This window comes from Gigantopelta aegis, chromosome 7, assembly GCF_016097555.1.
Source record: "Gigantopelta aegis isolate Gae_Host chromosome 7, Gae_host_genome, whole genome shotgun sequence".
NCBI lineage: Eukaryota > Metazoa > Mollusca > Gastropoda > Neomphalida > Peltospiridae > Gigantopelta > Gigantopelta aegis.
Genome location: NC_054705.1, coordinates 8,280,390 through 8,307,286, shown reverse-complemented (window position 1 = coordinate 8,307,286; position 26,897 = coordinate 8,280,390). Strand labels below are relative to the sequence as shown.

The 26,897-nt window shown below is 38.9% G+C and overlaps 1 protein-coding gene across 1 annotated transcript; it reads right to left on the bottom strand.

Annotated features, from left to right (window-relative positions):
• Window positions 1-9,195: 9,195 nt before the first annotated feature.
• Window positions 9,196-13,295, bottom strand: LOC121377853 (integumentary mucin C.1-like). Its single transcript, XM_041505951.1, has 3 exons — window positions 12,980-13,295; window positions 11,735-11,829; window positions 9,196-9,333 (listed from the first exon to the last, which is right to left on the bottom strand). Exons 1-3 carry the CDS (start codon window positions 13,293-13,295, stop codon window positions 9,196-9,198), a joined length of 549 nt encoding a protein of 182 aa, XP_041361885.1.
• Window positions 13,296-26,897: the final 13,602 nt, after the last annotated feature.

The window sequence follows — 26,897 nt, the reverse complement described above, 5'->3', positions numbered from 1 at the left end:
CAACACATCCGCCGATCCGCACCCCACAAAGTTCGATCGCATTACTCTAGACCTCTCCTTCATAATTTATTGTACACGTACTTTTCAGCGCGAAACAGTCTCAGCGTCCCCACTGTAGTTTCCGACGTGGATGGTGTAGTTGTGAGACTCGTCGTCCACGTGTAAGCTATCGTACAAGGCGTAAGCATGGTTACCATCCCAGTCAGTCATGTCGACCCGCATCTCGACATTCTGCAAAACATAACCAGGGTTAGAATCTAATGATATGGATGACGTCACAGCATATTCTAATCATATAATATAATCTCCACATCTGCAGAAATAAAAACCAGGGTTAGGATAATATTCCGTCATGTACTAAAGATAATGGAAACGATAACTAAAAAACCCAGAAAAATTATATATATAATATTAGAAAATTTACATAAACACTCCAGTCAGTCACTCATCAATCATGCTATTCACCCCACTCGTCCATCAAACCAACCCCATGGAGAAAAAAATATAAACAAACACATTTGTATGTTTCAAAGTTAGTTCTAGAATGGTTTTCAAAACAATATTATTCAGCCAAATGTCGCATCATTAAAAAAGTTCAGAGATTAAAATCCAATTTTAAATAAACAGTTCTATATAACGGACTCCACGCCACATCGGATTCACACCACACCAGTCTCTGTCCACACCTCCGTATTCCAATCACGGGAGTCCCAATCAGATGTGTAGGTCTCCACCCCAATCTCAGGAATCTACACCTGGGAAACCCGCTGTAACAATATATACTGAACAAAAAAAGAAACTTCCGATTTGTGCATATAGTATTTGTTGTGTTAAAGAATTCATTGTGTAATGAAATTATATAGGTAGTATTAGCCTTGAGCTGTATTATCAGGATTCATGAATTTTATCTATTATTTTTGCACTGTTAATCGTCGACAACGTGAAATTCAGTTTGCACGTGCATGCATGGTTCGACATGTCCCGTGTAGTATTCGGTCAATTTGTTTTACTTGTCTTACTGACATTGTTGTCAAGTGAACGAAAACGCTTCAAAATTTGTAAAAGAATTAACGTTTTTTACACTGTAGCATTTTTAGTATGCCAAGAATACCCACTAATTTACGCGAACGGGCGATTGGCATGCTTGATGCTGGCATGTCGACAGAAGACGTTGCAAGGCATGTTGGGAGTTCTAGTCGAGCGATATGAAATCTTCACGTAAGATTTCGAACGACGGGAAGCACCAACGACTTGCCACGTCGTGGACGTCCGCGTGTTACAATGCGTGGTCAAGACCGCTATATCATGAACACGCATTTGCGCAATCGATTCCAAAATGCCACTGCTACTGTTGCTAAAACACCTGGGCTTCATAATAACCGAATCAGTGGGCAAACCGTTCGTAATCGTCTGCGGGAGAACGGTTTACATGCACGACGTCCTTACGTCGGATGCGTTTTAACGCAACGTCATCGTCTAAATCGTCTTAATTGGACACGTGTACACACTCGTTGGATACGGCGACGCTGGAATACCGTTCTTTTTTCGGATGAATCCAGATTTTCTTTACAACGTGGTGATGACAGGGTGCGCGTCTACCGTAGGAGAAATAAACGCTATGCTGACTGTTGTGTTCTTGAACGAGATCATTTCGGGGGTGGGGGTTGTGTCATGGTCTGGGCAGCCATTGCTCATGGTTATCGTTCACCACTAGTCGTCATTGATGGCAATTTAAATGCTCAATGTTACCGCGATGACATTCTCGCTCATCACGTCATTCCTCTGTTCCATAACAACGCCAACATCTCGATTTTTCAGCATAATGCCACCTTTCATACAGCTAGAGACACTGTAAATTTTCTTAGGACAAATAACATTGATTTCATTGATGACTGGCCCGCTAAAAGTCCTGATCTCAACCCCATCGAGCATGTCTGGGATAGTCTGGACAGACGATTGAGGCGTCGTCCTAACCCACCCGCTAACGTCAACGAACTTCGTCAAGCACTCATTCAGGAATGGAACAATATCCCACAGGCAAAAATCAACACTTTAGTCAGTTCTATGCGCCTGCGATGCACTGCAGTGGTCAATTCAAGAGGTGGTCATACCCGTTATTAAGTGGGTGAGTTTTTAACCCCTACCACACTTGGTCAAAATTTCTCCCAGTTTCTGTTAACCTATGGCCATGATTTTTGCACCAAACGATGCATCATGGAACACTCTTTAAATGCATATATAACAATTATTCCCCCGGTTTGTTTTCAGCAAGTTAAGTTTAAGCAAAGTTAGCGGAAGTTTCTTATTTTGTTCAGTATATAATGCACTGCATGTATTCCATCCTATAATCCTATATTTTATATATACATGTACAGAATTAGTTATATAATAAACATAACTATACACTTGTACATGTATTTTATAACGTTTCCTTAACAGCGGAGTAATGTTTGTTCATTGATAACTTGAAAACCAAATCACAACCCGTTCTAAAGTGACGCCATGTTTATACGCCCATAAGTAAAGAGTACACATGTATTAACAGCTGTAAATTGTAAAACATATTTATACTAAAAAGCAAACAAATACACAGTAATTGAATTAATTAGTAACAATTAAAAGTCATAACCAGAACACAGTAAATGTTGTGGTTCACCTCATTTGCAACGAATCCGTCAAGCTTACTGTGGGTCAATTGAAGGAGTCAAGACACTACTAGCAGCCGTGGATTTTGATTGCGGACAAACGTTAATATTGAAAGTACCTTGCACATTAAAGACATTAAATATTCCCAGGGGTTGTATTATGCTAAGCACCCTACCAACAACCTTAACCATATGTCTGACGCCATATAACCAAAAATGCAATGTGTTGAGTGCGTCGTTAAATAGGCTAAAACATTCCTTTCTTTTTAATACCAACAAGTCTTCCGTAAATTTTGACGAGATCATTTACTGCCTTTAATTTTAAGTTTTGTTTTTTCCACCATTAGTCACGAGAGTACATGCACCTATGGAGACTTTCATTTAAAAACAAAGCAAAATGAGTTAGTCTTGCTATTGTAAGTTTATTACCGTTGCTGCCGTGAAAATGTGTAAAAACTCATTTCCCCACCAGAAATCTGCGAGGTTGCCGAATCCGTTCTTGTAGCCTTCCCACGGCCTTCTGAAGTCGACACCACCCTGGACCCACCTGTGTAACAATATGTTTATCTCATTTATGTTCAAAAGTAAATATTCACCGGTCTGACCTACGCACTATCTATCAAATCCACTGCTGAAGCTGACACCACACTGCCGTTGTCTGTTAATCTTCTTTATCTTCAAAATTAAATATTCACAGGTCTGACTCACGGCACTAACTATAAGTTAATCTGATTTATTTTCAATATGGTTAAAATCAACACAATTAGTAACTGGTCAGCTGAATCAAGGTGTTAACAATCACTGGCAATAGTGAAGTTTAGAAGGTGATTGTAGGTGCCTGAAGTAAGCACTGAACGCTCATCACGACAAGTACACTAAAGGCCGTGGTATGTGATGTCCTGTCTGTCGGAAAAGTGCATCTTACAGACCAAGTTGGGGGAAATGTACAGGATTTCTTCTAAACTTACGAATCGGAATTACGAAATTTATTACATTGATTAGACGATGATTAACTAATCAATGAGTTCTAGTAGTGTCGTTAAACTTGAATTCTCTGTAGTGGTCAGACTAAGGTCACAGTGAAAGCTCGCTCGAAATGACCTGCGTGTGGAACAGATGACCACAAAAGACAAACACATATCTCGAATGGATATTCAGACATGATAGCACATACCTCGGCCTTTGATATACAAGTCATGGTGCAATGGCTGGAAAGATAAATAACCGAATCAGTCCACTGACGGCGGTCGACCCAAGACTGATCGCGCATCTTTCGAGCACTTTGTCACTGGGCTACGGTCCGTGGATATACATTAACTGGGAAGTGGACGATTACAGCAGAATTCTGTCAGAGCTACCCTCCCCCCCCCCCCCCCCCTGGATATACAAGGACTGGGATGTGAAAGGTGAGACCAAAATGATCTGCCAGAACTACGTCTCGCCCATTGGATATACAAGAAGTGGGATGTGGAAGATGACAGCAAAAGGGAAGAACCGAAATGTAATTTTAAGGCGAAAACTAGACGGACACATGGGATAATGATGATATTACAAAGAATAACAATAGCAATAATAATAATAATAATAATAATAATATTACACCATTATCTCGGTATCCATATCATATACGTACATGTCTACAAAATTATACGCTAAATAACAATTTAAAAAATACAGGAAAACTAAATTTATAAACTTTAGCTAACGTCACAATATCGTCATGATTTTCAGACGGTCAACTAACAACTCTGTGATCTTCATACCTGACGAAGGTGAGCCAGCCGCCATTGTCCGTGGTCATGTCACACCTGACGTCCGCCTGACCCCCGGCTGGTGGCCTCAGACTAGAGTTATCCACCCATTTGGTTGTCCAAAATAAGGAAACTAATGCGAGAAAATATAGTTTTCTTGTGATGTGATTAATGGCTGGGGAGCTGCTTAGTATACTGGATTGTTACACTGGGTTTGACAGGTAAGAGGATGCAGTTAGTGAATATGTGCACTTGGTTTACACTGGATACTGCATAATGTTCCCCAGAGCACATTGAAGTCATGCAAAATTTGTGTAAAATGCAGAGAAATGGGTGTGATTCGGTCCCTTAGCCCACGTGTGTTTGTTTACATTGATATAACGCGGAAAAGAGCTGGACAACAGATGTCGTCCTTTCGAGTGTTCAATGGGCCCAGGCAGATAATGTTTCCCGTGAAATGCTAATGGCCTGGTGAAATTAATAAGTCCTACAGCCACTGGGGCTACATGAGAATACATAGTGAAATTAATTGTGGTCTGAGGCCTGATATAGTAGGATGTTTGACACAGGTTGACACACTTTGATACCTAATTGTGAGGTAACTATGACAGTTAAAGCACTCAAAATGTACATGATAATTGTGCAGATAGGTGGAAATCTGAAAGTTATCAGTTTGGGTGATGAATATTTTATTTCTTTAAATTAAATTAAATTTTATTATATTTATATTTTGAAATTTGTAATTTCACAAATTATAACATGATTTGACCTGCATTGTACCCGTATCAGGTCATAGGTCATTCTTTTCAATCAGAATGTATCCCTACACCCTGTGAGAGCCTCGCTTTGAGTATTAAGGGTAACTGAATAAGTCAAAATGGAGGCTTTTTTTCGAAAATACCAGAGGGTAATTTTTCCAAAATGTGATCCTGGGCCAAATGGTGAATGTATAATATGGAATGGGCCTCCCAGACCAAATGGATATGGTGCTATCAAGTTCAAATCACCAATCACAGGCCAGTATCGTACAGTAAATGCTCACAGATTAAGTTTCATAGTCTTTAATAAGGAGATGGACATAGATGGCAGTGACATCAGTCACCTGTGCCATAACCGTCTTTGTATGTTTAAAGATCACTTATTTGCTGAGCCACATGCAATTAACAGCTCGCGCATACAATGTGTGAACAGGGATGTCTGTCAGGAACATGGACAATACCCTCCCTGCCTCTTGCATCTCAGAATGCATAACATATAAGAATGTAAAACAATAACAAAGTTTAATTTAAAGAAATATTTTATGTCATAAAATCAAATATAAATATCACATATAAATATCACATGATACATTTATTCAAAAGCATACATTTATTCACATTACTATTTTTTATTGTTTAAAGTCAATCTTCAATGTCTAGGGTTCATGTCCACAGCAGAAATGCTATCATGCAAACTGATAGTTCCTATATTATATGTATCACTTGAAAGTTTGTGACAAAAATTACTTTGAGTAACTGTGGTCACAGGAGTTGTCTGTTCTTTGACTGTCAATATCTAATAATCCTTTCTTGTAGTCAGCTTGTTGATCTCTGTGCAAATGTTTATATCGTAAGTGATCTCTAATTTTACTTCCTTGCTGGACTAAGTGCCTTTTAACCACCTGTGGATTGTTTTGATATCTTTTTTGATAGTCCGACTCTTTGTCCATCTGACGCAGTGAACGCCTCACCCGAGCTGACAGTTCGATGCCACAGTACTTGCACTTTTCTATCATCGATGTTCCCGGGGCGTTGTTGAGCCTGAGGATGGTGGATGCAGCTCTCCCAGTCATCGTTCGTGAATAGTTCACATTCTTAGGTAAGGAAACACTGAGAGAACGGTTCGCAGCCTCACATTTCTGTGTGTCTGTATACAGTTTCATTTGCTCTACAGCTGAAATACTTAGTTTAATCTTCAGAAGTTCCAGTACTAACATTTTGTCATTTTCATTCATATTCAGCTCTGTGATTCTGTGTGTACCCAGGAACATGGATCGGTGCCACCAGTTGTTCGTTATTCCTCCACTGCAGACGACCGAGTACCGCGAACACTTTGAACAGTCACCACCGTAGCACGAAAGTGTCGATTGCAGGACCTTTGGTAAGTTTCGTTTCAGTACACCGATATTACCAGTGTGTAGTTTTCATCAGTTCTTTAAGAATTAAAACTGCACACCTTGCTTTCATATCCTGGCTGAATACCTTCTGTGCTTCACGCTTGTGTTCACGGGTGGACCCAGTAAACATATCGGGACTGAAGTTAGCTTTGTAACACTTACGAAACTGACTCTGACCTAAGTGGGTTGGATCAGCTAGCCGCTGCACTTTCCACATTGGATGTAGAAGTTTTAAAGCACTATCAACTCCAGCAGATGATCTGGAATCTCCATCTGTTGTGACGTATTTTATGAGAATACCTTGTAGAGCCAAGTCTGTTCCGATATCTTTCCCCATCTCGTATTCCGACAGCGGAGCAAATGGCGGCAAGTTTGCTGTGCAGTCAGGATGACCACCGGGACACGTCACATGAATACCTTTGTTTCTTAACCAGGCTCCGGTCCAACAAAGTTTATTCTGGAAGCAGGCACTTACAATGAATTTTCTTTCAGTCATTGTTTCACACGCAAGTCCTATAGCTTGTGATGCATTCTGGCCCGGTTTCTTCCGACTTGCTATTGTCGTGGAGTTGTATCTCCCATCCATGGCTATGTTAATTTCATCACGTTCATTTCCACGTTTCATGTTAATGTCTTTCAGTAGCTCAACGTTTTATGCCATATCTTTTTCATTTAGATCTGTTACAGCCGTTGATACCTTGTATGATGTTCTCTGCATGCTGCTCCGACACGGTGGTGGAATGTCCATGCCTGCCAATAGCACTCTCGCTCTCGTATTGCCGACGGGAGTATCTTGGAGACCGATAGCAAGACCCACATTAGTTTTTGCTGCATTTGGGCCAGGTTTATTTCTCTTCACCTCATTGTACAATTTGCTTTCAGGAGCAGTGAAGTCACAATTCACACAGTGTAATGTGACTTTCCAACAAAGACCCCACTTAACCTCTTTTAATATTTGCATTTCAGGCTCGTCGCACTCAGGGGAAGCTGTTGAGTGGTATCTGAAAGCTGCATTCCATGCATCTACCATTCTGTCATTGTCCATTATTCTCATGCCTTCTTTGTCTTTACACTGTTGTTCTTCTTTCATTTCAGACGCAGTACATGTACTCGTAATGGGACGTAGCAGGCGGACTGGCTGTGACGCACCTTCGCAATCTGGAGTGGATATGGTGGCTGAAGTGGAACTCGACTATGTGACCAAGGCAAACTCGTCTATATTCATCCGGACTACTGGTCGCAACTTCTCAGTGTGAGATTCTGGACTTGCATGTTCATGCAGCAGAGTTGCTCCCTTATTCCAAGGTGCATGTCCCTTCTTGAACTGTGTCTTTCGTCTTGTATTGCCTTCCATGGATGTGACTCGTAGTGTATAAAACAGTGAAATACTTATTGTGGTATGCATGTCCACCCTTATATATATCAGTTCATGTGTGATGTCACTTTCAGTTCTGATGCATTAAAACATTTCAATGCAGTGGCAGTTGACAGCTTTTTTTTGTTCACTGTGTATTCGGTACTGCGTCTTTGCAGGCTGGTGCCCTGTCCTCTGCATTCAGGTGTGACCTGTTACGGTGTGCAGACACCTTGCTAATTACTCTCACCAGAATGACACTCGAACAGTCCTAATTTGTAATTGGCATATGTTGACTGTGTGCAGTATCCAAAATTTTACAGTTTTAAAGATTACATTTTTTTTAAAAAGAGAACTTTGTGGGAATTAATTTTTTGAAAATGTATCAATTTAAATTAAATTGATTTTTTTTTAGCAAAAATCATATTCCTGCCAACTGCTATATTTCAATTGCAGAGAACACAATAAGGAGCAAGTTTCTTTTTGTTGTTCAGAAAAATGTCTGTAACTTTTAGTTATTGCATAATTACTAGTCCACTATTGGGAATAATTTGACGCAGATTGCCGCCTTTTGCGGCACAGGCAGTCCCCCATTTCACAGGCTCCAATAGCCATATTTGGTATCAAATATTCTTTTTATTGCCTGTATGCAACTTGACATATGTATTTAAATGCCATATGTGAGTTTGAGTGTCATGGTGAAAACAATTTTGGTCTGATAGGCCTCAGACTAGAGTTATCCACCCATTTGGTTGTCCAAAATACGGAAACTAATGCGAGAAAATATAGTTTTCTTGTGATGTGATTAATGGCTGGGGTGCTGCTTAGTATACTGGATTGTTACACTGGGTTTGACAGGTAAGAGGATGCAGTTAGTGAATATGTGCACTTGGTTTACACTGGATACTGCATAATGTCCCCCAGAGCACATTGAAGTCATGCAAAATTTGTGTAAAATGCAGAGAAATGGGTGTGATTCGGTCCCTTAGCCCACGTGTGTTTGTTTACATTGATATAACGCGGAAAAGAGCTGGACAACAGATGTCGTCCTTTCGAGTGTTCAATGGGCCCAGGCAGGTAATGTTTCCCGTGAAATGCTAATGGCCTGGTGAAATTAATAAAAGTGCTACAGCCACTGGGGCTACATGAGAATACATAGTGAAATTAATTGTGGTCTGAGGCCTGGTGAATCGATCGTGTACGTGCCGTCACTGCTCTGGTTCTGGCGTGGTCATGTCACACCTGACGTCCACCTGACCCCCGGCTGGTGAGTCGATCGTGTACGTGCCGTCACTGCTCTGGTTCTGGCGTGGTCATGTCACACCTGACGTCCACCTGACCCCCGGCTGGTGAGTCGATCGTGTTCGTGCCGTCACTGCTCTGGTTCTGGCGTGGTGATGTCACACCTGACGTCCACCTGACCCCCGGCTGGTGAGTCGATCGTGTACGTGCCGTCACTGCTCTGGTTCTGGTGTCTTCACATCCCAGCAGTCGCTAATCGGTTCTAGCAGCACATACATAGAAATCATTTGTAAAATAACTTGCACAAATTAAAATTGTTTCCTCTCGTTTTATTTGTATTATTTAACCGTTTATAATAAACCAGTAACATCATCTGGGTAAATTCGTTATCTTTGCCAAAAGAAACAAAAGAAAAGGTGTTACCATTCATTTTGTAAACGAAAGGCAGGCTGGTATTTCACTGATTTAAATAAGCTTATAGAATACTTAAACAACTACAAGTCTGGGAGCCCAACCCTTTTGGTCAGAGTCAAAACAGTTTGTCCACGATGACTCCAGATTATTTTCATTTCATCATTTACTACTTTCAGTTTAGTGACAAACGTTGTCATAATATAATGGTATAATGATTATCTGGACCACATATGGTGTATAGTCGCTGATTTATACATTGATAACGAGGCGTTCCCTTTGTAAATACATTTCTTACACACCCGTTGGTGAGAATACCATGTGTTATGTTTGATAACACATAGTTCTTTACACACATACGTGTGTTAACAATTTCAAGTCATACAACTGGCTGCTCCTAGGCGATGATCAGGTCACCAATGTTATACGTCCAATAAAAAATAGCACGGCAGAAATTGACTACACTGTGACGTATGGTTAACCTGGCAATCATATGTCTGTGACGCGTAAGTCAGCTACAATTGCAAAGGGTTGTAAATATATTTTAGTTCATAAAGGTGTTAACATTTGCTTAAAACCTGGTTTTGGAATATATGTAAGAAAAAAGTATAATGCATTCGTGTCCTTTAGATAGATACAACTTGTTTAAAAACGTATCAAACTCGCTTTCGCTTGTTAGATACAGTTTAGAACAACTCGTGAGGTAAATGGTATCTAACGCCCACACATGTATTATTCTCTTTGTAAAGAACCATATCGTAAATATTCTTATACAATGTGAACGAACATGCTACATTACACGCAAACACAAAACACACACACACACACACACACACACACACACACACACACACACACACACAGAGAGAGAGAGAGAGAGAGAGAGAGAGAGAGAGAGAGAGAGAGAGATACACTCAGAGGTGTGTGTGTGTGTGTGTGTGTGTGTGTGTGTGTGTGTGTGTGAGAGTGTGTGTGTGTGAGAGACTGTGTGTGTGTGACTGTGAGACTGTGTCATACCATTTTTATAAGTGAACATGGCGGTTGTTTTCTGGCAAGTGCATGTACTACTCGTGTAGTAAATTGATACTCGAGTACTCGAGAGTGATCTCCCCTTTGTAATGAACAATGGCAGACGCGTTTATTACATTGATTAGACGATGATTAACTAATCAACTAATATTGTTAAACAAAAACCTGCGAAAATCTCCGACAACTCCTAGATAAATGACCGTACATGACGACGGTGCTGCAACAGACAACTACACAGGACCCGCTATTTCCCAGTCTTTCTGCCGTAAAATAGGAGCCACGAGGAGCATGTTATATTGCAAGCCTACGACTGGTAGGTTGCACTATACCAATTAATTTCCGGCTGGGTCGAAGTTCGAGGTGTACCGAACTTTTGATAGAGAAGTTAACACCACAAGTCCTGTGATTGGTTATAAATGTGAGTGTGTTGGTTGTAAAAAAAAATTAGTTTCATCTGGGCTAAAAACGTATGCAATTTTATTTGATGTAGTACCACCGTGTCAAGTAGCCTTGTGCTTGGAACATGTATGGGGTACCTGTAAAAAAAAGTACTCAAATTTTGTGCGAAACTAGGGGTGTTGCAGAAACATCTGGTTATATCGAAAATGAGCCATGAAAGGTACCATTTTCTGCAGTTAATACTTTGAGGTAGGGGTTGTAGTACTGATATTTATGGGTCACAGTTTGGTTGATATATTGCATATAGTGTTTTTAAACACAAACGTTAACATGGTCGCCTATGGGATTTGAATTGGTATAGTCCAACCGTTAATGTCCAGAGTAGATAATCAGTCTGTTGGACGAAACGCCGTTATATTTACAATGTTCGTGTTTAACGTTCGTATCTATACAAATATGTATATGACAGGAATAAGGAAAGGAAAGGAAAAGAAATGGTTTATTTAACGACGCACTCAACACATTTTATTTACGGTTATATGTCGTCGGACCTATGGTTAAGGACCACACAGGTTTTGAGAGAGGAAACCCGCTGTCGCCACTTCATGAAGTACTCTTTTCGATTAGCAGCAAGGGTTAATTTATATACACCATCCCACAGACAGAATAGTATATATCACGGCCTTTATTACACCATTTGTGGAGCACTGGCTGGAACGAGAAATAGCCCAGGACCCCTCTGGTTTACTCGCTTGGCGAACTGCAGACGAGTACTCGTCGAGTAATTCAACTTGAGTAGTCGAGTTCCCAATTTCCTACCCGTTTCAGCCCTTTCAGCCCTATCTGGCGAGCGAAATACAGTTCACAAGTTAATGTTTTTAAATGACATAGATGGCAAGCGAGTATAATATTTTATTTATTACCAATCAAATGCAACAAGGCCGTAACGCACACGTAAGCTGATGTCGGTACCTATTACTTGTAACTTTTAAACGAATTGGGTCAGCACGTGATTTAATGTGTTTAAAATCACAAAAAAGTGACTGAATTGTTTGAGCAAGCAACAATTGAGCAGGGTAAGTGACACTGACTAGACGTGACGTTGCCATTATATATAAATAGATATATACATATATATATATATATATATATATATATATATATATATATATATATACAGTCGAACGTGTACCAGATGGAAATACTGAAGAAACTAACAACTCTTTAAGGTTGACGAGAGTCACTTGCCGTACATGTATGCTAAATGGTACAATTGTGTTTTAATGACACTATTATGTACAGACACAGTTATATTGAGGGGGGGGGGGGGGGGGGGGGGGGGCACGATAACCTTACTGAATATGAAATTATTTAAAATGCGTGGGAAATGTAACTGGTAAAATGTTAATCACAAGACATGATGCTGTTCCGTCACCGTGTATGTCTTGGCGCTAAACCTCTAATTAGTGACGTCACGCCACTGTCCTCCTGCTGATATACCGCAGCCAAATATAGTGGTATTTGTAATTATGTGGCCGCAATTGAACAGGTGGTCGTTATATACAGGTAAAATAAAGAAGAAAATGCATTGGACTGGATTTATGGTGGCCCTTATTGTCAGATGACTGGTATATACAGGTGACCGTTATACCAGTCTCGACTGAATATATATATTTATTTTGTTTTGTTTTGTTATAATTATGTATACAATTCTCTGACGCTACCGCTTGGTATGTAGATATGTTCATAAATTATAACATTCGCTGAAGTATCATACACAATTTATGGAACTCATTTAGAAATACAAAATTCCAAAACATGTTTTATAAATTCCGTATGACACTACAGCCATATAAATAAATTGCAATTGTTTTGTAAATGTATCGATGTATAACAGTGACACATTGTATAAAATCGCGTAGCGTAACAAAGCGATTTTATACAAAATGTGTGACTATATATGACTGAAATTGTGATTAACATATATGTGCACCTGGTTGTGGTGACGTGGTGGTAGGTAGTTGTGACGTGGTGGTAGGTAGCGGTGACGTGGTTGTAGGTATTTGTGACGTGGTCGTAGGTAGTGGGACGTGGTCGTAGGTAGTTGTGACGTGGTCGTAGGTAGCGGTGACGTGGTGGTAGGTAGCGGTGACGTGGTTGTAGGTAGCGGTGACGTGGTCATTGGTAGCGGTGACGCGGTGGTAGGTAGCGGTGACGTGGTCGTAGGTAGCGGTGACGTGGTGGTAGGTAGCGGTGTCGTTGTGGTAGTTGTTGGTGACTCTGTGGTTGCTGGTGGAGGTGACAGACATTGGTCCAGTTCGTTCCTTATCTGTTTTATGTCTTCAGTCAAACACTTCAATCTGGAATAAACAAATACAAGTTTATGCTCCGTTATGTATAATGATTAAAAATAGTGCTTCATTTATAAAATAACATCATCCGCAATTGAATTTACATTTTCTGACTTATAAACTGGCACTGCATACATATTTCGCAAACACATTATTTATTTGTGAATTATTAAATTTTCATAGGCCTCTGGTTTGTGATTAGTTTGATTAATTTAATATATAAAATCATTCCTGAGTAGTCGAAACATTAGGCATTAAATTACTAGTAATAAGGAGGAACATATAATCTAGCTGATAACCTTACTGAATATGAAATTATTTAAAATGCGTGGGAAATGTAACTGGTAAAATGTTAATCACAAGACATGATGTTGTTCCGTCACTGTGTATGTCTTGGCGCTAAACCTCTAATTAGTGACGTCACGCCACTGTCCTTCTGCTGGTATACCGCAGCCAAATATAATGGTATTTGTAATTATGTGGCCGTTAAAGCAGGTTCAACCATTCATTTTGGTCCAAAAATAGTGGCCGTTGGTCGCAATTGAACAGGTGGCCGTTATATACAGGTAAAATAAAGAAGAAAATGCATTGGACTGGATTTATGGTGGCCCTTATTGTCAGGTGACTGGTATATACAGGTGACCGTTATACCAGTCTCGACTGAATATATATATTTATTTTGTTTTGTTTTGTTATAATTATGTATACAATTCTCTGACGCTACCGCTTGGTATGTAGATATGTTCATAAATTATAACATTCGCTGAAGTATCATACACAATTTATGGAACTCATTTAGAAATACAAAATTCCAAAACATGTTTTATAAATTCCGTATGACACTACAGCCATATATATAAATTGCAATTGTTTTGTAAATGTATCGATGTATAACAGTGACACATTGTATAAAATCGCGTAGCGTAACAAAGCGATTTTATACAAAATGTGTGACTATATATGACTGAAATTGTTGTGGTGACGTGGTGGTAGGTAGTTGTGACGTGGTGGTAAGTAGCGGTGACGTGGTGGTAGGTATTTGTAACGTGGTCGTAGGTAGCGGGACGTGGTCGTAGGTAGCGGTGACGTGGTGGTAGGTAGCGGTGACGTCGTCGTAGGTAGCGGTGTCGTTGTGGTAGGTAGCGGTGACGTGGTGGTAGGTAGCGGTGACGTCGTCATAGGTAGCGGTGATGTGGTGGTAGGTAGCGGTGACGTGGTTGTAGGTAGCGGTGACGTGGTGGTAGATAGCGGTGACGTGGTGGTAGGTAGCGGTGTCGTTGTGGTAGTTGTTGGTGACTATGTGGTTGCTGGTGGAGGTGACAGACATTGGTCCAGTTCGTTCCGTATCTGTTTTATCTGTCGTATGGGGAAAATGACTCGAAATAAGATAAATAATGTGGTTCCTTTGAATTAAGAGATCAGTCTTGCATGTTGCTTGCTACAGCCGTTCAGTCGACAACATAAAGAATGTCTCGAGTTTCATAATATTGTATGAGTAGTGACGTCTGATGCGTTGTTATCACGTGTCTTATTGTCGTCTTGTAATATATTGTAACATATTGTAATGTGTCTCAGTGTTGTTAAAAACAGTCATACGAATCCGTTCTGTCGGCAGTTCAGTCAGAATGCTACATTTCCTGGGAAAACCCCCAACAAACAACCCGATCCTCCACCCCAACAAAAAATAGCAACAACATACCTCCCCCCCCCCTCAAAAAAAAGAAAAAAAAGTAGAAAAAAGCAATAACCAACAACAACAAACCAAAATCCCAACAAAAACAGCAATAACAACAACAAAACCCAACAACATGTGAACTGATCTTGTGGTTTCTTGAACGCATGTTGGTTTTCGATCATACTGTTTTAGTGTTTTTCATAATTTGATATTGATAATTCAGTAATAGCTAGGTTAGCTACCAGTCACTACTTCATTATGATTTCCATTTGTTTTCTTTCGTAATTTGCTTTTTGAAGGTTATTAATTAAAAGTTCAATTCACAATTCAAACCATAATCAACACGTTAACATGTTTTTTTTTTTGGTTTTTTTTCTATTCGGTATAGTTTATATGGCGGCAACAGGTTTATTTTGGCCTCTAACTCAACCCCTGCAATTAACAAAATGTCCACGGCAAAAAACATGCCATTGAAAAAAACAAACTGAATATATAGTCAAAGACAAAAAAGTGCCGTGGAGAATTTAATCCTCCACGGCAATCTCCATGGCATTGTCGATTGTTGTGGGCAATTGCAGGGGTTGCTAACCACAATGTCCGACTTCACTATAACCATAATACATTGTGTTGAGTGGTGCGCCATCCAATCATTTCCCCAGTGTTTAATACCTGTTGTAGATTGCTCGTTATATGTCGATGATTTTCAGATATGTTACAAATCGTCCAATGTGAGTATCATTGAACGTAAGTTGCAACTTTGTTTGCATAAACTTCATCAATGGTCAACTGACAATGGCTTTGGATTCTTCTAGGCAAAACCTGTTTGTATGCATATCTGCCAGAAAAGAGGTCTCCACTTAGATCCACAGTTGTTTGTGGACAAAAATTCAATCCCAGTTGTGGAGGAGACTAAATGTCTGGAGGTTATATTTGACAGGAAGCCATCTTGTGTGCCCCATGTTAAATATGTTAAAGAGTGATACTTTATTTTAAAAGTTATTGGTAATACGGAATGGAGAGCAGACCGAAAGGTTATGCTCCGCCTACATAGATTTCTCGTGAGGTAAAAAAACTCCATTATGGATGCATTGTGTATGGGTCGGCACGCAAGACTTACTTGCAGATGCTAGATCCTATGCACAACCAGGACTTAGATTTTGTCTTGGTGCATTTCTCTGCAGTATGCTACCAATATTAAATCATTACCGAAACATCCTACACATGACGCAGTGTTTAATAAATATATGGAGTTGTCTGATCCAAGGCCAAATGATATTCGTCTTCGTATTCAGCGTTGTTTGTCCCATTTCAACATTGATTTATCAGACACTTTGGAAACTCCTTCATATTTTGTTTTACCACCTTGGTGTATTTTACCACCTAAAATTGTGTTTCATCTTGCGCATCTGAAGAAAGATCGTACATATGCTGTTGTGTATAAACAATTTTTCATGGAAATTTAAGACAGATACCGTGATGTCATTCCTGTGTATAGAGACAGATCACGGAATAGGACTTCTGTGGGTAGTGCCACAGTTTTTCCATCAGACATTATCATTTTTATGATACTGCCTGACTCGGCATCTATCTTTAGTGCTGAAGTTTGGGTAGTCATTAAAGCCTTAGAAGAAATCAAAGATTCGATTGTATCCACATTTATTATTTTTACCGACTCACGTTCGTGTCTCTAAGCTTTACGAAACATGAAGCTGGACCATCCCTTATTTGGGATGTTATACGAAAATGTGTCTTTTATCCCTTGCCAATAAAGACATTGCATTTTGTTGGCATCAGGGTTAACGAAAAGGCAGATTCTGCTTTCGATTTCAATATAAAGTGATGCTTCATCTGCAATAAAACGTTTGGAAATTTTGACATATAGTCTTAGAGAGGAAACCCGCTGTTTTTCCATTAGTAGCAAGGGATCCTTTATATCCACCATCCCACAGACAGGATAGCACATACCACGGCTTTTGATGTCCCAGTCGTGGTGCACGAGCTGGAACAAGAACTAGCCCAATGAACCTGCCAACGGGGATCGATCCTAACCTGACCACCCATCAAGCGAGCGCTTTGCCACTGGGCTACATTCCACCCTCGTCCCTATCCCCCCACTCCCGATTAAGAAATGCGATATAAAACTCGAAGGTCAACTATAAATTGTAATTGTATTACAATCCAGTATCTACACACACTGGCGTAGTCAGGATTGTATGTTGGCGGGTGTGTGTGTGTGTGTGGGGGGGGGGGGGGGGGGTATCCACACTATGTATGTATGTATGATTTTTTTTTTTTTTTAAATGCCGAACTCTTGTTTTTTTGTTTAGTTTTCTTCCGGCGACGCCAACATCGAAACGTTGAAATTTTAAACTGGAGGTTTTAAACAGACTTTGCTTTTATTTAATACAGTGAAAAAGGTCTGATTGGGGGCCATTGCACCGGTGACCCCCCCTCGCTACGCCACTACACATCTCACTGTCTACGCAATTACAGTAACATGTGGCTCATAGCCAGGCTGATTGAAATACGTAGGAAAGATCCTCGCACCAGCCGACCGCTGTGTTATTTGCAGTATGAGCTGATTTTAACAAGATTGGTAAAGTCATAAAACTGCTCCCCACGGGAAACACACAACAGCCCGGCTATTGCTGTGTCGTTTTTTTTTTTTTTTTTTTTTTGAGCTGATTATAACCAAATTTGTAAAGCAATAAAAATATTCGCCACGGGAAATATTTTTACACCACAGAAACGAACACAACATCTTTCTTTTAGAATTGATAATGCAAAAATTAAAGGTACGCTATATTAATTTAAAATACACCTGTGATGTCACAGTATTGCTCAACTCTCCATTATTTTTCAGTAATGGAGCGATGATTCCACAACTCTCCATTACTATGTTATTACCAGTCCCCAAAATATTAAATAAGTGAACCAACAACAGAAAGCCGTAATAAAAAAAAAAGTTTCCTCCAAAAATATCGGTGGAAGTTGGCTCAATTTCATATCGTCATTTCATTATCACCTCACACAAAAATCTCGATATCGTAGTTCAGTTCATAGTCGTGTTCCAGTTCTACGCTGAGAGAGCTTAACATCCGAGAGGTATCCATCGATATTTTATTCCTCTTTTCCAATGATCCTTGAATCCATGTGTCCCACGATTTTCGCAATAGTATATCTGTAAAATGTAACCCGTAAAGGATATACTAGTAATTCTGACTGTCAAAAGTAGTATGGAATTAAACGAAAACTAAACCAGTCAATATACACTTGGATTCATTCCATTTAAAAACAAACAAAAACATTTGAGGAGTCGGTTTATTAAATCAGAATAGAATTGCCACAAAACAGGTGAACACAAGTTCCGTTGATTAGATGTTTGGTATCGTGGTCATCTTATAGGGACATTCCAGAGTTTGCTGCATTGTAAGATGTTTCCGACTAATAAAATATTTCTACGAATCGACTTACATGTTAAATATATTTTATTGTTTAGAATATCAGTGTCTGTATATTCGATATGTTTCTGGTCATCTTAATATGTGTAAAATATATTTCAGGAAATAAAATAAAATTTAACCTATTACAAATATTAGAACGATTAGAAACACGTTTAATATACAGCCACTAATATTTTATGCAGAAAAATATATTGATATGTAATTACAATCGTCAAAACGTCTTTGTTAGTCGATAACATCTTAAAAATTGCATCAAATTCAGGAATGTCCCTTTAATAGACTCGAGCAAAGAATACAGGGTTCAAATGCAAGCAGGAGCCTAAATGTGGAAAATTAATCACAAACCATTATCATTGTTCACAGTGCCACTGGCAGGGCAGAGCATACTAGAGCTGCAACGAATACACCAAGTGGCGAATACGATATGTATCACGAATATGGGGTTTCGAATACGAATACATAGTCACGAATACCAATAAGCACAGTGAATCTATCAATACTGTACTACTGACTTACTGCATTAAGCAACCCACCAGTGAACATAAACTGTCAAAAATAGCATTTAAATAGTAGGATGTATTTAACATTAAACTTTGGAATGTTAGACGTTGAAAATTAAATAATTAAATGTCAGTTGTAAAAACTTTTTTTATCACAAAAAAAAAAAAAATAAGAAGACGCAAAAACAAAACAAGCATGTAAACACTGTATAGAAGAAAAAGAGGCTCTTTAGGCAGTGACCACATGTCCTGCGTTGCTGAACACCCTCTCCAAAAGAGAATAATAATAAAACAAATCACTATCAATTAAATCATCGAAACATACAGAAATACAGAGGTGCATGGACGTTTGTGGACGGTGTTGTTTTTCTTTCATTTCCCCCCAAATAAAAACATGAGAACTGGTACTTTTTCCAAATTGAAAACATTAGTCCATGACTAATTTAGCTAACATCTAATAAACACATAGTAAAATCTCCAAAATTATGTGGGATTTTTTTTTTAATAAGAATAATGAATGCTCAATTTTAAAGGTCGTGTTAGACAGTTAAGCATTGAGCATCGCTCATGGGTTTGCCAAAATAAACATAAATTTTGGATGTTATTTAGCCTACATGAATTCCGGCTGCTACAGTAACTGCTGTTGAAGAATTCTCCCGCCGGTTAGTTGATTACCTAGATATATCATGCCGCGACGTTTTGCTATGTGTATAGATTGTTTGACCATTGATATTAATATAATAATGACTCTTCCATCATGTTAGTACAAGATTTTAAACGACGAAGTGCATGATTTTTATTATTCGCGAAAGCAACAGAGGTGTCGTTTGTGCATATAAAAATCCCTTGCTACTAACTGAAAAAAATGTTGCGGGTTTCCTATCTAAGACAATACGTCAAAATACCAAATGTTTGACATCCAATAGGCGATGAGTAACAAATTAATGTTCTCTAGTGGTATCGTTAAACAAAACAACATTTAACGTTTCAGGGCGTCCACTGTTCTGAGAGAAATAGTAAAATACAGATGCGTGACTTGTGGCTTACGTGGCTGATGGCAGGCGCGACGTTTCGCTTTCGTGATCGATTGCAGCGAACAATGTGCATTTGTCGACAGTTTCTGTTAAACCTATGGTACGAGAATGATATCACATTTGCTTCCATAAAATATGTTACTCGGTAAATATAAATGTTTAACATTATTATTATACGCAACCATGATGTGTATACGTGTAAAAGTTAAACTGTTTGTTTTCTTCATCAACACCTCTAGAGTAATGGTAGTCGCTAAAAAGGCTGTGTTAGTGCAAAACATCTTACAATGGCTAAGAACTCATGACAGTCACTTGTTTGAGCAACATGCGTAATTAACTTTAACGAGGACAACTGGGCAATATTGTATTTGTGTGTGGCTTTTGTGAAATGACAGGTAACAAACTCCTCTAAACCAAAAACCCTAGGGACCGAATAAAATGTTAGGTTTAGAAGGGTGTTCGGTATACTGAAGTTTTAAGAAATAGTCTTTGCAAACCTTTTTACTTTTACTATTGATATAGCCAAAGTGAAATTGTGTGTTAAATTGTATTTAAAAAACAACTATAACCAAAGTAAAGTGTAAACTGTTTATATCGCTTGTTGAAATTGTATGTACATATAACACAACCATATTACATATTGTATATTGGGGTTTTGTTTTAACAGTCAGGCTTAACGTAGTTTTCCATTGTTGTCTGCCGACGGTCCCATCGTTGATTAAAGCATTCAGGCCCCATCCCCCTAAAAAACCCAAACAAAAAACAAAAACAAAACAACAACAAAACAAAACAAAACAAACCCTGTTTATTTATTGATGTACGAGCATTTTTTAATATTATATAAAGCATACATCTGAGTAATTGCGTTTAGGGGGTCGAATGATAAAACTATTTAGCAGTATACGAAATTAGGATTATGTTGAAAATGCATTGTAGTTAAGTATAAATTGAGTGTTTTTATTACTGTTTTAGTTTTGTGCGATCATTTCTTTACGATTTTATCAGACATACTTTTTTAAACAGACACATACATATGCACACGCACACACACTGAGACACGCGCAGACAAACACACACACACACACACACACACACACACACACACACACACACACACACACACACACACCACATATACATACATACATACATAAATAGATACCTGACCCATCCCACCCCGCTTCGTACACCAGTGTATTATGACTCCCCGATGTAATTTGTCACATTTGTATTCAGCACACCTATATTATAATAGAAACAATGTAGCTACAAATATATATGTATATATATGTATCTATATATGTATGTATATATATATATATATATATATATATATATATATATATATATATATATATATATATAATGTTTACAGGCATCGAAATGAGAGGCGACCGTCAAAACGAATTTTGGGATAATTATTTTATTATCTCTAAGAGGAAATTATATATTTTTAAAAATGTATCTTAAATAAAGAAATGTAACCCTAAATCTACATGTTGACATCATTTAAGTAAATGTATGTCTGTATGCAGAAAGGGCAAATCTAAAATACTGACACCGTGAAGCTAAAATCAGAGGAACAATATTTTATATCTTTGCTTCACATATAGGCCTAAAGGGGCCAGAATCTGTGTTGCCCCGCCCTCCCCCCACCCGCCAGTTTAAAGACAGACTAATTACGACAATCTATAATGTAGGCCTATCTCATCATCGTCCATGTTATCAAAAACTGTTTTAATACAATTATATGTACATAGTTTGTGTATAATTAAGTAACAATCACACACACACACACACACACACACACACACACACACACACACACACACACACACACACACACACACACACACACACACCTTCATTCAAGACCTGGCAATGAAATGACAAAGATTTGCTTACAACATAATTGGCATTCAGTTGGTGTATTATAAAAAATCCTAAAGATATATTTTTTTTTTTTTTTTTTTACCTCCAACCCCTAAAATCTGTATCATTTGCATTATATACCATACAGTCATTATTAAACGACTCTTAAAAATGGTGGTTACTGAGAATACATATGCATGCTTTTAACGATTAACTTATAAAGTGTATGACCTGAAACTAGACTGCGTACAAAGTATTAAATGTTTTACTTGGGAAACTGAAAGATCCAAATCGTGGCGTTCGCAGACGAGCTTGCTTGTTTCATGACATTGCAATACATTTCGCAGCTAACATGTACCACTCTAGACCTTCCATCACCTTCTTGCATTTATGGCAACTAATATTGCCCTTCATAACATTTGGATCCCGATTTAAGAAAAAAATGTGGCCGCCATTTTGTTAGACCATAAAACTAAAACTAAAAAAAAACCCCAAAAAACAACAACTCCAAAATGTTTTGTTTAACGACACCACTAGATCATACTGACACATAGTCATCGGAGGAAACCCTCTACATTTTCTTAATGCAGCAGGTATATTTTATATGCACTTTACCAAAGATGGCTTAACCACACCACCACCAAGGCCGATGACCCCTCATTCAAGACCGTTAAATTTGTTCAGTGTCACGTGAGAAGCTGGGCGCCTTCACAAATAGCGTAAAGTCCCAGTTGGATTAGTGTCCCACCACATGGCTTAACCACACCACACAGCTGCAAAAATATATACTGAACAGCATTGAAAATGCATCACCAAGAAATGTTTGGATTTCAAAAAGAATACCCGAGCAATAAATATTTGAACAGCAATAGATGGATGATTGATAATGACAACAAACAAAAAAGGATGCACAATCATTGATTTGTTCGATCACGAATATGGAGGCGAACAATATGGCGATCTTGTCGTGGTGTCGTAGCACGTCGTTTGCCTGGATGTGGACGGTCACTGGTAGTTTCTGTCTGCTGGTATCTGCTGTGGAGTCTAGTGATTGCTGAATGGTGGCATCCAAACCGCTGTGTGATGACTACTCGAAATGCCGACTTGAAGCATGCCTAAGGCACGTTCACGTTCCTCAGCTATAAAGGCTTTTTAGAGACCATCTTTTATAGCCCCAATCAACATGATTTGCACATTCAATTTACGTTTTACATGATATGCATGCCATATGTTGTGTTTTGGTGTTGTGCTTCATGGAGTGTTCAGGCAATCGTTCTTGTAAGTTCTTCGTCGTGATGCATGGTCTATAAGGTAGTTCGGTACTTATCCATTGATATTTCTAATGCTGATATACGCCCCATTCACATTTGTTATCATCAACTGTTGGTGCGTTTTCAATGTTGTTCAGCATATAAATTTGTGGTTTTAAACAGAGACCTTACTATTATCAAGAATATAAAATACAAATACATATTTATAAAAGCCCGTGGTCAACTTAACCATTGTTTGAGCAACTGTCCCCTGGTGCTTTCAAATACAGTAGCATTTAATTATACATACGTGATACATGGTATAAATCAAGTACCTACCGTAACACATAATCGTTCATTTTATTGTAATGCAATAACCTCTTCTCTACTCTTTAATGCTTTCCGACGCCATATAACCGTAAATAAAATGTGTTGACTGCGTCGTTAAATAAAACATTTCCTTTCCTTTTAATGCTTTTACACAAAAGATTCCTAAAATGTTAAAACATCTCCATTCCTTATTCCCATTAATTGTGTAAACATATAAAAAAATCTTGTGGTGTAATACTTTCTAGGAATATGCACAGTTGTTAATGTCTCATACAGTGAACAATTTATAATAAAATGAATTTCATTTTCTACTTCTTTTAAATTATTATACCGGCCTCGGTGGCGTCGTGGCAGGCCATCGGTCTACAGGCTGGTAGGTACTGGGTTCGGATCCCAGTCGAGGCATGGGATTTTTAATCCAGATACCGACTCCAAACCCTGAGTGAGTGCTCCGCAAGGCTCAATGGGTAGGTGTAAACCACTTGCACCGACCAGTGATCCATAACTGGTTCAACAAAGGCCATGGTTTGTGCTGTCCTGCCTGTGGGAAGCGCAAATAAAAGATCCCTTGCTGCCTGTCGTAAAAAGAGTAGCCTATGTGGCAACAGCGGGTTTCCTCTAAAAACAGTGTCAGAATGACCATATGTTTGACGTCCAATAGCCGATGATAAGATAAAAAATAAATGTGCTCTAGTGGCGTCGTTAAATAAAACAAACTTTACTTTCTTATAAATTACATACTGTACAGATTTGTTCTGTCTAATTTAAGCCAATATATCTCCCCTCATCAGCGACTAAACCAACCCCACCCATATGTGCTACATCTCTCTTATACAAATCAAGTGCAGGACATAATGAATGTGTATGAGAGCGAGTGGAGATGGGTCAATGTGAAAAATTATAACATTTGGGGTTGGGGTTCTATATATATATAATTTTATAAATTATATAATGTTAATGGATACAACCACAGACGTGTGACAAAACGCTTTACTGTACTTCCACAAAAAAGATAACAACTTTATTCATACCAAGTTTAATTCAGAAAATACCACAAAGACAAGGTTAGTAACCGATTTGTCAAATGCATCTCTCAGATTTAGAAACGTGCATGATAAATCAAAACACGTTTGGATTCGGCACTCCCTGGATATTATGTTACAAATAAAGAATGCATTTGGACATAATCGGTAACTGTTTTGTTTAAATTTATATTCAGATTTATCACATTTTGTTTTTATTTTGTTATTCATAAGATTATTCGATGTCACTAAATCTCATCAGTTAGAATGCTTTATTGCAAATTATAAAAATTGGCGAGTTTCGATTCTGATAAACAAATCAGGAACATGCAAGTCTTATGGATGCTATTATGTAATAAAACAATTATTGACCAATTTCGGACAATATGAGGTTTTATGGACCAGAGAAATTGATATTGGCAGAGGCCAAAGTATTTATGGTTGCATTATGGCGGCGGCTATAAACGGTGAATCTTATAGAATGCATATATGTGAACACTCCGCCGGATTCAGTTAGATGTTCGAAGTTGTCAGCCACGAGTCGCGGTCTCACACCTGGTGCATCTTGTCACAACCAACTCGAATCGATATAGCTGACTGACGAAACTGTATTCTGGAGTAATCAACAGTCGCGCACCTAAGAACAAACAGTTAAGTTATCACGTGTAACCGAAAAGAAATAAAACAAATATTATTTAGTTAAATAGTTGGTCTTTTGCCGTATATAACACCCTTTTTAATTAGTAGCTACTGCCGAATTAATTTACCAAGCAAGTTTTAAAATAGAACCCACTTTTGGCGTACTACGTAACACGTTACAAAAAATCGCTTGTCTATTCGTGTTATATGTTCAGCAATGTCCGTCTCTGGACGTTATATTTGGTATTAGGCTGGGTTTCGATAGAAGTACACTCATCACGTGACACGATTACCGTTTCATAATTGACGTTCATCACTGTGTTCAAGGTAATTTGTCACCATACCATAATGTCCATACCATAATTACCATACCATAATTTCCATAGCATACCATAATCTGATCACATCTAATCATATCATGTCATTTCCACCCAGTTAGCAACCAAACATCAATCAATGATTTTATTTTGTACCCAAAATTCACGAAGGAACAATCTACAGTATATACATTTTCACAATAATGTTTGCATTTTGTAGGTTCATTTCGCAACTACAAAGCTGTTTGTGCCAAACAACAAGGATAAACTGATTTAAAAATACATACAAATTTAATGTAACTTTACTTCGCTGTTCATGTCACACAAAACGAACATTTTCGTTTCTTTATTCACACGTGACCCATGCCGTGAAGGTGTAAAGTGACACGTGGACGCCTAAGGGTCTGCACTTTGATTGAAAATGACTTGTTCGTTCTTCTGTTCACGCGTAACTGGTGAAAAGTGAATCATGACACGTGAAAAGTGAATCATGTCACGTGAAAAGTGAATCATGACACGTGAAAAGTGAACTTCTACAGGAGTTCAAACATTTTCAAAACAATTACTTGCCACAGGGTAAGTGCCAATCAGATATTCACTTCCCCCATATATTTTTCCACTTGCCCATACTTCTTAGGGTAATCAATTGTGTTACTCCTATTTAATTTAAGACAGTACTTAATAATGTAATACTATTGAAAGTATTGATTGCACAAATAAAGAATTTTGCCAATAGGTTACGACACTTACCCAGGAAGTACTAAATGTATATGTCTGTCCAGTAGTATCCACTGTCTTCTCTATTTGTTGATTTAAACTTTATTTTTCAAATAGTGTCTATTTTTTTTAATTTAAACTTTGTTATTTGTTTGGTAATGTCCACTTCTTCATCTCAATATAATTATTATGTCGATGTATGTCTTAGTGTCCGTGGATGTGGCGAGAACCCTTTCCACTGTTGAGCCATTCTTTTATGGCTGGCATTGGTTGAAAAATGTTTAGGGATTTTAGCCCATGTGCCATTATTGTGAGTATATTATATAATATTCCCTGCCCCAAAACACCTCTCTGGGATGTGTTTACCCTGTTCCTAGCTGAGAAAAATACTTCTCTGGGATGTTTTTACCCTGTTCATAGCTGAGAAAAATATCTAGCAAACAACCGTGGCTGGGCTCTAAGTAAACATGAGCTCTGTTACTCCGCAAATGTTTTTAAATAGTGCATGATTGGTAAACAGAAGGGGAGGGGGGGGGGGGGGGGGGGGGGGGGGGGGGGGGGGGGGGGGTGGGGGGGGGGGGGGGGGGGGGGGGGGGGGGGGGGGGGAGGGGGGGGGGGGGGGGGGGGGGGGGGGGGGGGGGGGGGGGGGGGGGGGGGGGGGGGGGGGGGGGGGGGGGGGGGGGGGGGGGGGGGGGGGGGGGGTGGGGGGGGGGGGGGGGGGGGGGGGGGGGGGGGGGGGG

Excerpts from the sequence above, each read along its gene's own strand:
- LOC121377853 (XM_041505951.1), bottom strand. The coding sequence starts at position 13,295 with ATGTCTGTCACCTCCACCAGCAACCACAGAGTCACCAACAACTACCAC. Across the intron at positions 11,830-12,979 it reads CACCACGTCACCACAACCAG|ATAGGGCTGAAAGGGCTGAA; the intron begins GTGCACATATAT and ends TTCGCTCGCCAG. Across the intron at positions 9,334-11,734 it reads GTCTGCAGTTCGCCAAGCGA|CCGGGGGTCAGGTGGACGTC; the intron begins GTAAACCAGAGG and ends TCGACTCACCAG.